This window comes from Uloborus diversus, chromosome 2 (genome assembly GCF_026930045.1).
Source record: "Uloborus diversus isolate 005 chromosome 2, Udiv.v.3.1, whole genome shotgun sequence".
Taxonomy (NCBI): Eukaryota; Metazoa; Arthropoda; class Arachnida; order Araneae; family Uloboridae; genus Uloborus; species Uloborus diversus.
In genome coordinates, this window is record NC_072732.1 from 32,589,454 (window position 1) to 32,603,269 (window position 13,816).

General features: G+C 34.4%; 1 protein-coding gene across 1 annotated transcript; it reads left to right on the top strand.

The window, feature by feature from the left end:
- The first annotated feature begins 406 nt into the window (after window positions 1-406).
- Window positions 407-2,129, top strand: LOC129235173 (nicotinate phosphoribosyltransferase-like). The gene has a single exon (XM_054868861.1). The coding sequence runs from the start codon at window positions 480-482 to the stop codon at window positions 2,127-2,129; it is 1,650 nt and encodes a 549-aa protein (XP_054724836.1). The 5' UTR covers window positions 407-479.
- The last annotated feature ends 11,687 nt before the right edge of the window (window positions 2,130-13,816 follow it).

Genomic DNA, 13,816 nt, shown 5'->3' on the forward strand with positions numbered 1-13,816 from the left:
GTTTTCTTAGAGATGTATAAGATGGTATTGATCGTATAATTTGGGACTCAGACACTTGTAATGCAATTTTAGTACTCATATTAAAAGTTGACTTCAGATATTTCAGATTGCAAGAATACTGGCTGTTCGCGGATGAAATTTGAGCGCGGTAAAGTTTAATTGCTAATATAGTAGCAATTATCTCGTTTCTTTTATGATCATTTTGCTTCAAATATATTGAACTAATAAAACAGGTTGGCCTCCATGAGTTTTATTTAATTATTTGGCTATTATTCTTAGTAATTTTGGCAACATCGTAAATTTCTCCCTGACACTTTGCCCTGTTTGTTTAAAATTTTAAAGGTCTCTTCAACCTTGTGATATCACTAATTTGGTACAGTGCCGAGTGCTTTTATCATTTAGCGCTTCTTAGGATAAACAGATATTTTTGAGATAGAACATTGTAAGTTTCTGTGCATCGTTTGTGATTTTTAAAAGTCATGGATTGCGAAAATATAACTAATAGTCGAACTCTTCCAAAATTAAATGGAGTTGTACAACCTTTATTGACAGATTTATACCAAATAACTATGGCATATGCTTACTGGAAAAGCAGCAAATGTAAAGATTACGCAGTGTTTGATTTGTTTTTTCGAAAAAATCCATTCAGTGGCGAATTTACAGTTTTTGCTGGATTAGAAGAATGCTTGAAATTTTTAGAGAACTTCCGCTATTCCGACAGTGACATTGAATACTTGAAAAGAATTCTGCCATCATGCGTCGAACCAGCATTTTATGAATTTCTGAAGGAGCTAACAGCTAAAGACTTAAAAGTTTATGCAATCCCAGAAGGTACTGTTGTTTTTCCTCGAGTTCCTCTTTTGCGTGTGGAAGGTCCTCTACCGGTCACACAGCTTCTTGAAACGTCTTTCTTAACGCTTGTGAATTATGCCAGCTTAGTTGCTACAAATGCAGCTAGATATAGGATAGCTGCTGGACCCGACATTCAGTTGCTGGAGTATGGATTGCGGCGAGCTCAGGGCCCCGATGGCGGACTGTCAGCCTCCAAGTATGCCTATATTGGTGGGTTTGATGGTACAAGCAATGTCCTAGCTGGTAAAATGTACGACATACCAGTGAAAGGCACTCATGCTCATGCATTTGTTATGTCCTATTCCTCATTAGATGACTGCAAATTAAACATTCTCCTAGATAGAAATCGTGGTGTTGATGTTGATTTCTTGGAACTATGTAAGAAGTATCGCTCTGAACTCTCTTCTCTGTTGCATATTTTGAAGGACGAAGCCAGTGACGGGGAGCTTGCATCATTCATCGCATACGCGGCCTCTTTTCCCGACAATTTTTTGGCCCTGATAGATACATATGATGTCAAAAAAAGTGGCTTGCTGAATTTCTGTGCCGTTGCTTTAGCGCTGAATCATTTAGGCTACAGAGCACTCGGAGTGCGCATCGACAGCGGTGATTTAGCGTACCTCTCCAAAGTCGCAAGTGAAACGTTCAACAGAGTTGCTACAAAATATGCTCTGCCATGGTTCAAAAATCTGACTATTGTAGCAAGTAATGATATCAATGAGGAGACCATTATATCATTAAATGAACAGGGCCACAAAATAAGTAGCTTCGGTATCGGTACACACCTGGTGACTTGTCAGAAGCAACCAGCTTTGGGGTGCGTGTATAAGCTAGTCGAAGTGAATTCCAGGCCGTGTATCAAGCTGAGCCTCGATGTTGAAAAAGTCACCATTCCAGCCTGCAAGTCTGCATACAGACTTTTTGGCAAAGATGGCCACGCTTTGATTGATCTTTTGCAAATGAATGATGAGCCTCCACCTGAAATAAATCAAAGAGTGTTAGTGCGACATCCGTTTCAGGAGTCTAAACGTGCATATGTGCAACCGGTTGATGTACAGAACTTGTATGAGTTGTGTTTCCGAGATGGAAAGATTTGTACGAATCTCCCTGTGTTGTCTGACATCAGAGGAAGAGTCCAGGCCTCCTTAGGCTCGTTGAGATCCGATATAAAACGAAATCTCAATCCAACTCCTTACAAAGTTTCAGTATCAGGCCAATTATATAATTTCATGCATGATTTGTGGCTCAAAAATGCTCCTATCGGGGAGTTATTATGAAATTTATAATGTGTTCATGATGCTGTTAATTTTTTGAGATGTAAATGTTGAGGGATATATTTTTACCAAATTGAAAGTATAAGTTTTTAAAAGTATTTTACTATTTTCCGAACTGACCATCTTAAATGATTTTGCCTAGATGATAAAAACCCTTCTCTTAATTCTGTACCTGGGAGGTAAAGTGGACTAAGTCCTTTTTTTTTCCTCCAAAGTCAAGAAGCAAGCACTATATTACTAGACTTTTTATTTTCTGTTAGGGGAAGTTAAAAAAACATGGAATATGCCAAATTGGCGAAGGAAAGTTTTATTGCTGTTGGCTATTTTTGCTTCTCATGATTTATTTTGCACTTTGATGCAGCTTTCATATTAGTTAATAGTATTTTTGTTTTCCCTATTTTGTGTAATGTTTAATTTGAGCTACAGTTTTTGACAATTTGTAAGCAGATTAGCTATTTGTTCTAAATATGTGAAAGTTTTTGAAAGTGCACCAAGTATTTCATGTCATGATAACTATCTCTATTCAAGGATATAAAGTGCTAGGTCTAATTCTCAATAGTAAGCAAGAAAAAGGATGTAAAACAGCACTTGCTGGCATATAGCATGGCTCTGGTAAATTGAGGCATGACCTTGACGATGGAGATTTCTTTTTGGGGAATTCATTGAAAGTTGAATGTGTTATTAACCGTGTTTAGTTGGAATGCGCTAAGTATTCCAATTATTAAAAGTATTACTTTTGCAGAGTGAAAGTAGTGCTACTCAACTGAGCAAAAATTACCCTTTCCTATTACCCCAAAAAAAGGTAATGTTGTCAAAGTCATGCCCCAACTTATCTAAACCACACTACAGTTAACATGCGGTTTTGATGTTAAAGGACTCTGAGCGCTCCTCCTGGAAACTTTTGCTTTTGTGATATGGTCCCCTTTACCTCTTGGGTACAGAATTATATCACCTTATCATATTCAGGTAAAGTTTTAAATGAAAGTTTACTAATAGTTGATCTGTTAGTTGATTGGTAATAATCTTTAAACTCGCTTGATGGGAATTTTTTAGGAGCGGCATTAAGGTAGATGGAATCGAGGTAGCCAGAAGCAAAGTGATGTAAGTTGATGTTTTAAAATTTTGAACAAAATGCATCCAAAGTTTAAACTATCGACAGCCTTTCGTTAATAAACAGAGATGAATTTGCTAAAGGGATGTGTATATTTAACACTTATGTTACTGACAAATAACAAGCAACGTATGATTTACTCTTCAAGGTTGTTCTAAGAACTGTGACTTGCAGTTGTGCTAGTTTCCAAATTAGGTGAAAATTGCATTTCACCAGTGCATTAGGGGTGGAAACTTTATTGAATTAAAACTTTAAATATTTTATATAATGATGTAAAATTTTGCATGAATTAGCTATAAAATACTTAATTCCAACCGAAGGTTTTCGGTTAAAGAATTCCCAATATTCCATTCTAACACATCAGATAAAGGACCATTTTTGCATCTTGAAACTATGTATGGAGATAACGGGAGTGATTCCCTGGAAACGGGATGTATGCTCAACTTATCTATTGAGCACCTTCCAGAGCTGCTACTACCATCTCTTGCTCCAAAACAGACTGAGTTTCTCCTGCCATTTATAATAGTTATTTCAAAATTTTTGATTTTAGCATTTTCATCCCTTAGTTTCAAGGCTCTTCGATTCCAGACATATTTCTGTTTTCTTAAAGGCTGATAGTAGAAATCAAGCAAAATACGAGGATTATTTCAAGTAAAGTTGACGCTGAGACCGAGAGCAAGATAATGCTCTTGAGACACAAAATACGTGGCTCATACTGCTGTTTTGAGGTTTCTGTGTCAGTCCTTGACAACATAAAGTTGAATAAGTGTTAGAAAAAGTTAATGAGCAATTGTCATAAAATCAAGTCAATCATACTAAGTGAATGTGCTAGTTTTTTGTGCTGAAGAAAAGATTTTTGGTGTTTTTGTGCTTGAAGAAAAGGTTACCATGGAAAATGGTCACTTTGTCCCGCACATGTTGCCTCAAATTTTTCCTACAAAAAACAAAATATTAATGAATTTTTTTCTGCTTAACAAATTACAAACTTATGTGTGATTTCTTAAGCAAAAATTTTGTCATTACCATTTAAAATTATTAATTATGAACCATCACGTGCAGGACAAAGGGTTGACTTATTTGTGGAATCGCCCTTTTAAAGCTTAGTATTCAAATAGCTGTATGTCCTTTTCTTTCTCTAAAAACAGAAAGAAAACCATTTCATAATCTTTATTTTAAGTTATTGGGATGTGTGAAAAAAATTGCAATTATGTGTGCACTTTGACTTTTTTATACTCAACAAAAGGCACATTTTTTTTTTTTTTTTTTTTTTTTTTTTTTTTTTTTTTAACCAAGACAGACCTTTCTGTTTTAGCCATGAGGAATTCTTCACAAAAAGAAGGTTTTTGCTTGACATGTTGGCATTAAGCTTGATTAAAGTTGTCCTTCTTTTTATGTTCAATGAGATTTTACTTAAATACCTCAAAATATTTAGATTAAAATGAGAATTTTGTATTTATGTTCTGCATTTTATGTTTTTTTATATAGATGTATTTATGTTTTGCATTTAATTTTGTTGAAATATATTTCTGTTTTTGTTTTGCGTGTTTTCGAAGAAATGTTTAATTAGAAAATCATCTGTTTATATTATATTTATTTGTTACTCTGATTTTTTTTCCACTAGATTTGATTAATCTTGTATTTTACTGGTGATAAAATCCTTTTGTTTTACATATTTGTTCATTTTTAATCTTAAATATAGTGCAATATTGACAAATATTTGTATATAATAAGGTTTTATTAGTTTTCTTATTATTCTAAGAGTAGTGACTATATTCTGAAATGTATAACTAGGATAAATTGTTAACTATATTTTCAAATATTTATATATTATTGAATTATTTATTACTTTGATTGAATATTTATCTAAATTCTAGCAGACCTTTTAAAAAAGAAAGTTCTAAAACAAACTCTATTTTTGTATTTCAAACTGAGTATAGTTGTATTAATGTCATTAAAAATGATAATATGTACATGCAATGTTCATACAAAAACTAAAAGCTACTATAAATATCATAGATGCTAGCAGAAATGTAGATTTTAGAATTTCATCTGTTCTACTTAAATATAGAGAGAATAATTTGCAGTGAAGAAATGTTTGTGGACAGTCTTGGATTTTTTTTTTTTTTTTTGCATACCTTTATGTAGCTAAATGAATAGTTCGTATTTTAAATTGCTCTGTAAATATCCATTCAGGTGTATTTTTAAAAATTTTAAAATTATTTTATAATTTTTATATTTTTAAAACTTTTTACATGTTTTAAAAATCTACCAAACCTATTTTACATTTTTTGTAGAAATAATAGTTGAGCCATAGTAACCAACACTAGCTTAATGTGATTTTTTTATTATTATTGCAAACAATATGCTAACCCTTTCAAGTGATTTTTGTTGTGTGAAGAATAATAATACAAGTATGGCAGGATAAAAAATATTTTATTTTTATATCTATTTATCAAGATTTAACTGTTAGCATTCATAAACTAATTCAACTACGAAGTATGAAAGTAAATGTAGTGTCATTCTATTAAATTTTAATGTAGTGTTAAACAGTCTTGATTTTTGTCTAAATTTTTTCTGGTCCCGTGTTATATTAGCCCTTTTCGCTTGATTTTCTTTTGTTCTTGACTGATCATTTATTAGAACTCAACCTTGCCGATAGAGGTAAGAGTACTTCTTTCAGTACAAAAAGTATGATGGTGAGGAATATGTTTCAATATATACGTGATCAGGCTACTGCAACAGTCAAGAGTGAAGGGTTAATAACTAAACAATCAAGTTCCATCTACTTTTGTGAATAGCCAGTATTTTTTTTAATGAAAGCTAATAGTTTAAAATATGGATTGAAACAAAAAATTTAATTAAGATACATAACAAAATGCACAAGTTTGAAAAACAAAATAAAATGCAGATTCATGGTTCAGAGTTATAGGAAACATCCTCTTCAATGAAAAAAAAGTCAGAACCATTAGGGTTTTTTTTTTTTTTTTTTTTTTTTTTTGCATTGAAAAGGGTGTTTTTTTGTAAGCTGTGTGTTTGCAAATTTGTGCATTTATTATGTTAAATTTACTTTTACTTTTTGACATAAAAGTTTTAGTATCATTCTAATTGTATATCTAACCCTATACAAAAAACCAGAGCCGGCCTTAGCACATGCGGGGCCCGATTAGAGAAATCTGGCGGGGCCCCTTACAGATTGGTCGTACAAATTCGAGAAGTGCTGACCGATTTTATTTTTTTTTTAAATTCAGGCAAGGATTCGAAACTTCCGCAATTATCCGTCTTCCTTCAAATTTCTATATCACGTTCGATTTTTCCTTTTTTTATTTCTTGAGAAACGAATGAATGAATGGCCACAAAAATAAGTGTACATTTTAAAAACGTAAGAAAAGTAGCTCTGAGAATCTTTATGCCCAATCACATGCGGTTGGTGCACGAGAAAATTGGGGTGTCAAAAGAAGTGTGGGACTGAGAGAATAACTTCCCAGATGCTGATTTTTTCTTCCTTTTTTTTTTTTTTTTTTTTTTGTAAAATTGGACGATATTATGGGAATTTAACATGACTGATTAAATAACCTCCAAAAAATGTGGAATATTGTCTCCAAAACCGGGACGGATGGTCACCGTAGACTTCTCTCTTCCAATTCTTAGTTCGCTTATTGTGAAATAACTTGATAAAAGTCCATTCAGTTGGAGTTTTTAATTTTTATTTTCATGGAATAAATCAACCCACCCAGTAAAAAAATCATTTTTCTATCGATCATTATTGTGCAACTTTGAGAAGTGAGAATCCCTTCACCGTTGGAAGTAAGCGGGTAGCGCAATTTATAACTAAGGACAGAAAAGGAAAATGCACCAAAATATATCTGTCCTAAAAAAAGTAATTTTTGACCACAAGCAAAAGACCAGATGTCTTTGGGGTGTCAGAAGTGGAACGGAATTGCAGGGAACGGGGGAGCTCTCCTTGGAAATTTTTCGAAATTGAAGTTTAAAAAGGAAGTTTTGGTACGGAGATGAGGTTTGAGGGGGGGGGGGGGAGAAGAGGGACGTTAGAGGTCAGATAAAAACACCCACAGTCCCAGGAAGAGTCTTTAAAGCTGACGTCTAAAATCGCCACTTCGGACAATTTTATGTAAACTGAAGGGAAAATGGGAGAGGCGGAGGTTCCCCGCCTACCAAATTTCATTTTAAAATTTAAGATAAGTTTAGATTAATTTTGGTAACGATAGGGAATTGGGGGCTCCTCTCAGAAATTTTTGTCCCCATTAGATGATGTTTGATGAAAATGGAAAAGAAAGGAATTTAGTGATCTCCTACGGAAAACTTCCAAATAGAGGGTTTTATAGCGCAAAAAACTCAGTTTTATACCCTGTTTGGTAACGATATGGGAAACTGGAGGAGTTTCCTCCCGGAATTTTTTTCGATACTGAAATGAATTTTATGCTATCCATTTGAAGGAAGGGTTCGAGTGTTTTCTTGTGGTAGTATTTTCTAAAAGGGAAATTTTAAGCTATTGTGCTGATGCTAAAGAAAGGGGTCATTAGATAGTAATAATGTTTCAGAGACCTTCCTCATGAAATATTTCGAAATTTGAATCTTAAACACTATTTTAGGCTACCTTTAGAGACGATATAAGAGAAGAAGGAAATTTATAAATCTCTTCCTTCCTTGGAAATCCTTTAAAACTGAAAACTGAATGATGTAATTTTAGTCAGTTTTTGTGATAACGTTGAGGTAAGGCTGAGCGTTTGAGTAGCCTTCTCCTGAACTTTTTGAAATAAAGGTCTTAAACACGCATCTTCAATCACGTTAAGAGAGATGTCAGGGTTTGGTTGGCTCCAAGTAATTTTTTGACCTTGAAGATTTAAAAACCAAATTCCATTCTATATGTATAAACGTTAGAAGAAGAATGACAATTTGCTTTCTTTAGAATTGTTATGGAGATGTTTTCCGCTTATTAAATACGCAGTATTTGAAGTTTATCATTTATTTATTTATTTTTCAGGATTGCACTTACGTTGGTGTTAATTGTGTAGTAAAAAAAATTGGCATTGCTGCTAAGTTTTAAGATTTTTTTATCAATACTAATAAAGAAAGCAAAAAAATAATAAAAGTAAATATATAAATGAAATTGAAAAGATAGCTTTGGAAATTCCTGAAATTTCGGAGTTTCATGTAAATTTCCGCATTTTGCCCATGTAATACGAGTAGATCCTGGGATAGGGGTCCTTGACCCTTACGTTATTGCGGACTGCTAATAATCATTAAAAATTTGTACTTTGGTTCCCCACTACCTAGTTCCTTTCCCTTGATTGGAAGTTATAGGATACAGCAGGTATCGCCTTAGATATGGATTTAAAAATTTTTAGCTGGCTATATGTTTTACTTTTTTTCTTCAGGAAATTTATTTGAGACTAGTAGTTTTGGACTTAATAGGGATGCTAAAAGCCTCAGGAAATTCCCCCTATACTACCTCAATTGCACTGAAAGTAGCTCCATACCCGCCAGATTAAATATCAGTTAAGCATATTATGATTAATATCAGTTAAGTTCATTTGAACCTTATATTTCCTTTATTTTCTTTTGTGAGGAAAAAAATATTTTTTTAGAGCGGGGCCCCTGCTGGCGCGGGGCCCCATTGGGATCTTTTGCTCTAATCGGCTTAAGGCCGGCTCTGCAAAAAACCTTTGTGCAATAACAAGATGCATACCAAAACCATTATGGATTTACAGGGCTGCAATGTCGAGGAATTTTTAGCCCCCCACCCCCTCCCTTGACCCCTAGATTTGTACAGTAAACTCTCAAAAAGTTACTGATAGTTTGAGTTCTGAACAGTTCCCACAGCATTTTCAAGAGTTTGGGACCCAATGAAAATTTTGAGAGTGAGGAATTAGTTATAAGGCTTCTAGTTATCGAAACTTGATTGTACTATGGCATCATTCCTAATATGCCCCTAGCATACCTAATAGTAAAAGGATTATTATGTACTCAACACCCTTATTGTAGAAAGCATCAAAAATCTGATTGTGCCTCTGTGGATTTAGCATCAATGAATTGTTGATATAAGAGCAAATAATTGGCAAAAAATTTCAGGACACGCCCCCCCCCCCCCTCTTTTTTTTTTTTTTAATCGTAATATATGTATTGTTTTGAATGCTAAAAGAGCTCTGTTTTAATTTTTTAATTTCTTATGCACAATTGTTTGCTTGTTCTGTAATCAACTTGGTTATAATTCTATTCTTCATTTGTACTGATAATCTCATTTTATATATTTGTTTTAAAAAAATAAAATTTTATTTACATTTATTCATTTTTATACTTTTATTTGGATATTTATGAAAGTAAAGCTCCTTGAATTTGGTATAAATAGATCTGTTTTGAATAAATGGTTTGAGTTTTTGTGTAAACTTTTAAGTTCAGAGCAGGTGCTTTTGGTCTTTGATATGTTTTGCGAACATTTAAAAATCTTTAATAAATGTTTCAATGAATTTTAATGAGTTTTTCCAATCAGATGTCGGTAGGATTTTACTGAGGGGGAAATTTATTTTTGAATTTAGTTACCTCCCAAAATAATTGTTCTAAAGGGGAAAATTATAACATTTTAGTTTATTACTCATACAAGGGTGCCCACCTGGGGGAGGGGGGGGAGTCATGGCACAGGACTGCACCATTGAAAATTTTAGGAGGTGTTTTGAGGGAATTTTTCACTGGGGAGGGGGGGCTTTGCGATTAGAGGGGTTGGGCACCCCAACTCATGTAATCTTTAATTCTAGAGTAACTAAAAGCACTTGAAACTATCATGGCTATCTCATTGTTATATTTATGTTTTTTCAAACTCATCCAAACTAAAATAATAAAACAACAAAGTCATAAAATGTAACGATACAGATGTTTTGAAATCCCTTCCTTTTGCTGTAAATCATCGGTTTTCATCCCGGGAGGGGCGCCCCCCCCCCCCCAGGAGGGCGTAGAAGAATTGATAGGGTGGTATGAGTGTGTAAAAGATGAAATAAAATGTAAAATAAATTAATTTTATTCAATTTTTGTGAATACTGATGTGAATACTAAATAATGTCAGCCCTCTCATTTATGTTGTGAAAGTGACTGATGATGCAAAACAACCTCACCTAGGTTATAGCTTACTTAAAAATGTGTTTATTTCTTAGCTTCTTGGCTTTCATATGTTCTAATAATCAAGTGTAGCAGTGTTAAATTTCGTGTGTGTAATCTTGATGTTTGCTTAATAACTAGCTTCAGTTATCCTAATGAGCTTCAATTTTCTATTTTGCCGCATATGGGGGTGGGGCTGATCTCTTGTCAGTGTTGGAAGGGGGAGGAGTGTATGGCCTGAAATGTTGAGAAGCCCTGTTGTAAATAAAATATGCAGGAATTTTCTAAGCAATATCACTTGAAAATTTTTGAGATTTTTTTTTTTCCTATTGATTTACAATATCAACATGTTCCTTAAAGAAGAGTCATTCAAATTTGGGCAGTTTTTTTATTGGCTGGAAATTTATTTTTTTTCACGAGACAAACGATAGCAGTTACGTCCCTATACTGGTCGTCATAGCAAAAAAGGATGGCTGTTAATTCCAAATTGCTTTCTTCGAACTGGATTTAAAAAATGAGTTAAAAGTTTCGTGGATACAAGTAATTAATTTTTACCTCTTGTCCCCCCCCCCCCCCCGAGTGATATGGTAAGTAACATGGAGGGAAAATTATAAGGGAATATACAAGAAAGAAATGCTCCCAAAAATTACCTTTTGATAAGGCAACTAGAATTAATTTTTATTCTTAAAAAATCAAACCCTTATTTTCCTCTCCCTCGACTGAACCACGTACAAATTAACTGATAGTTATGCAATATTTGTTGATAGAAAGACCGATTTTTTTTCGGTGGGGGATCGAATGCTTAAACAATATCTGTCTAACTGTCTTATAGGATGACCGATAGAACTCGTTTAGCAGTGGCGTAGGGAAGTGTCATGGGCGCCCATATACAAAATTGCAAGGGGGGGTCAGATATTTTAACCATGGTGTAGCAGGATATTTTCCCCATGAAAACTGATTTCAAGACAGATTAGAGTCATTAAAATTTGATATTTTTAATAACTTATTCTTTAATGGCTGATGAAGAAATGTTTTTACATTTTTGCAAAGAAAAAAGTACTAAAAGCAAGGAAGTTCTAGTTTCTAAGGTAGGAGGGGGGCTCGAGCCCCCACTTGCCCCCTATATGGGCGCCCTTAGGAAGGGGTGGTCCCTTGGTTTGGATCTCTCCTTTGAAGCTCAAAAGTTTTTATTTCTTTCTAATGGGGCTGCGGTAGAGGTATTGCATTTTGCAGACTAGTGCGATTTCCCGGCATAGCATCCACTCTTTCACTTAGCACTCGGTTGGATGCCGTTGCCAGGAACATTTGACACCCAGTTTCCCCACTAGATGGAGACACCTGGGCTCTGTTCGATGCGAAACTGCGCTAAGATTTTTCAGAAGTGATGAAACATAAGCCAACATCACTTGCAAAACTCCGGGACTCAATAATTCGTGTCTGGCGCCATGAACTCAGTAAAGAATACATTCAATCACTCATCCGTTCAATGCACCATAAATGTCAAGTTGTCGTTAAAGCTAGAGGCGAACCAACAAAATATTAGGTTATATTTTATGATGTTCAAACATTTCCATGTTACTTTTGTTTATTTTTGAACAGAAAGAGTGTTACAATTAAAACCTCTACTTACTCTTTCGTCGTCCACTTGGCAACCATGGATGCACTTCACATTGTACTTGTTACAGTTTTGGCCATGTATTTCCATAAATGAAGTAAACAATTATCGGATTCCTGCTGTTAAATGTTTATTTCATAAGTTTTGCAGAATTTCACGTACATTCATCGGTCGACCAAAACTTCTCACATATCTCCTTGTTGTGAAAATGCGAGGGTGATGCAATTTTTTTACCAACACTATATATTTGCCTGCCATTCCTGAGTGATTATAACTAAAACACTTGAGTTCTAACAGTATAGATTCTTTTCTCATTAATAAATTTATAAAATTCGGGTACGGTGAAGGGAAAAGATCAAAGCCTTTTCTTGGATGCTTGAAGCAATGCATCAACGAACATCCATCTTTTTACAAATATTTGTATAATTTATTGACCTAAATATTTACAATAAACCGAAAATTTTCCATCAAGCTACTGTCCAACCACGGATTGCATGGAATTTTCAAATGTCCAGATAAGACGAATCTATGTGAATAAGGGGAAAATGTAAAAATTTGATGCGCGTATTCCGCTCATTTGAAAGAGATTCTGCTTCTGCAAAAGCTGACATCGGTAAAAAAAATAATAGACTCGTCCATTTCCGGCTGTAAAACGGATGTCTGTCTTTCCATACAATCCGTGGTCAGAGAGTAAATGGGAACAAAAATGCAAACGAGCGAGTTAGCTCACATAGGACCTTAATGAGTTATTTTGAAATTTAAAAGTCATTTGCCATTAATGCAAAATTTTCGAGAAACATTGCAACATTCATTTTATTTACTGTAACGAAATTTCGTTTTGCCAAAATATTACGAATCTTGAGATTGTTCACAGGAACAATTGGGATTACCAAAGTCTTCGCTAAAACGAGATTTTCGCTGTAATAACGAACTTTACAAACGCAGGATTAGACTGTATATAAATGTTTCTCACATTTTGTAACTTTTTTATGATTTTGAACACGTTATTAGTCGACTAGCATTTAGATAGCCGGATGTTTCCTGGTATTTTCTTTATATGCAACAAAAGAAAACTGCCGAGTATTAATGAAAAGCCACAAACTATATTTTAATCTATTTTTTCTAACAGTAACACGATTAGAAAAAATTGGAATGCTGTTGTGTGTTGGCTCTTCATGTGTACATCAGTTAAGTTGTCTGGGTCTGCCAAGTCTGAAGGATAATTAGAGCCAAAAGCTGTAAAATCTGTGCAGGCATTTGCTATTGTGTCATCTGGATTGCTTTGATGAATGGATCAAAGAGAGAAATTTCTGAAAGGGCATCGCGATTGATATACTCTCTGTCATATGGTGCATATGACACGAGACACTAACTAAAGCCGTAAATACCCGCACATTCGCCATCTTGGGGCTAAACAAGTGCAAAACAAGGACAAACAGGATCCGTCGAGAGCCGACAAGCCCCCTCCACCCATGCACTAATACTGCTCCAATGTGCAACTCCGCCCCCCAAGGGTCTAGACCCCAAGTTTTTAGCTATAAGCTGACACGGCTTCTCATTGACTGTGTCTGAAGATCAATCCCAGGTGTTGAATTTTCGCGGGAGGCGAAAGTATTTTTGTTTTCGCTTTGAAATTTGACAGTTAAGATGTCTTCTAAAACAGAGATTCTCAACTTCTGCTCCGAGGATGAGCAACGGTCTGCGAAAAATGTGACCGCAACTGGAAGAATTTTACGTGATCGCGTTAAAAACATTTCCTTATTAGGTTATAGTCACATAGTAACATTTTATATGATGTTTTTAAGTTAATTTTGTGACAACTTTTTATAATTTTTTGGATTTTTTCCTCAAAGGTTT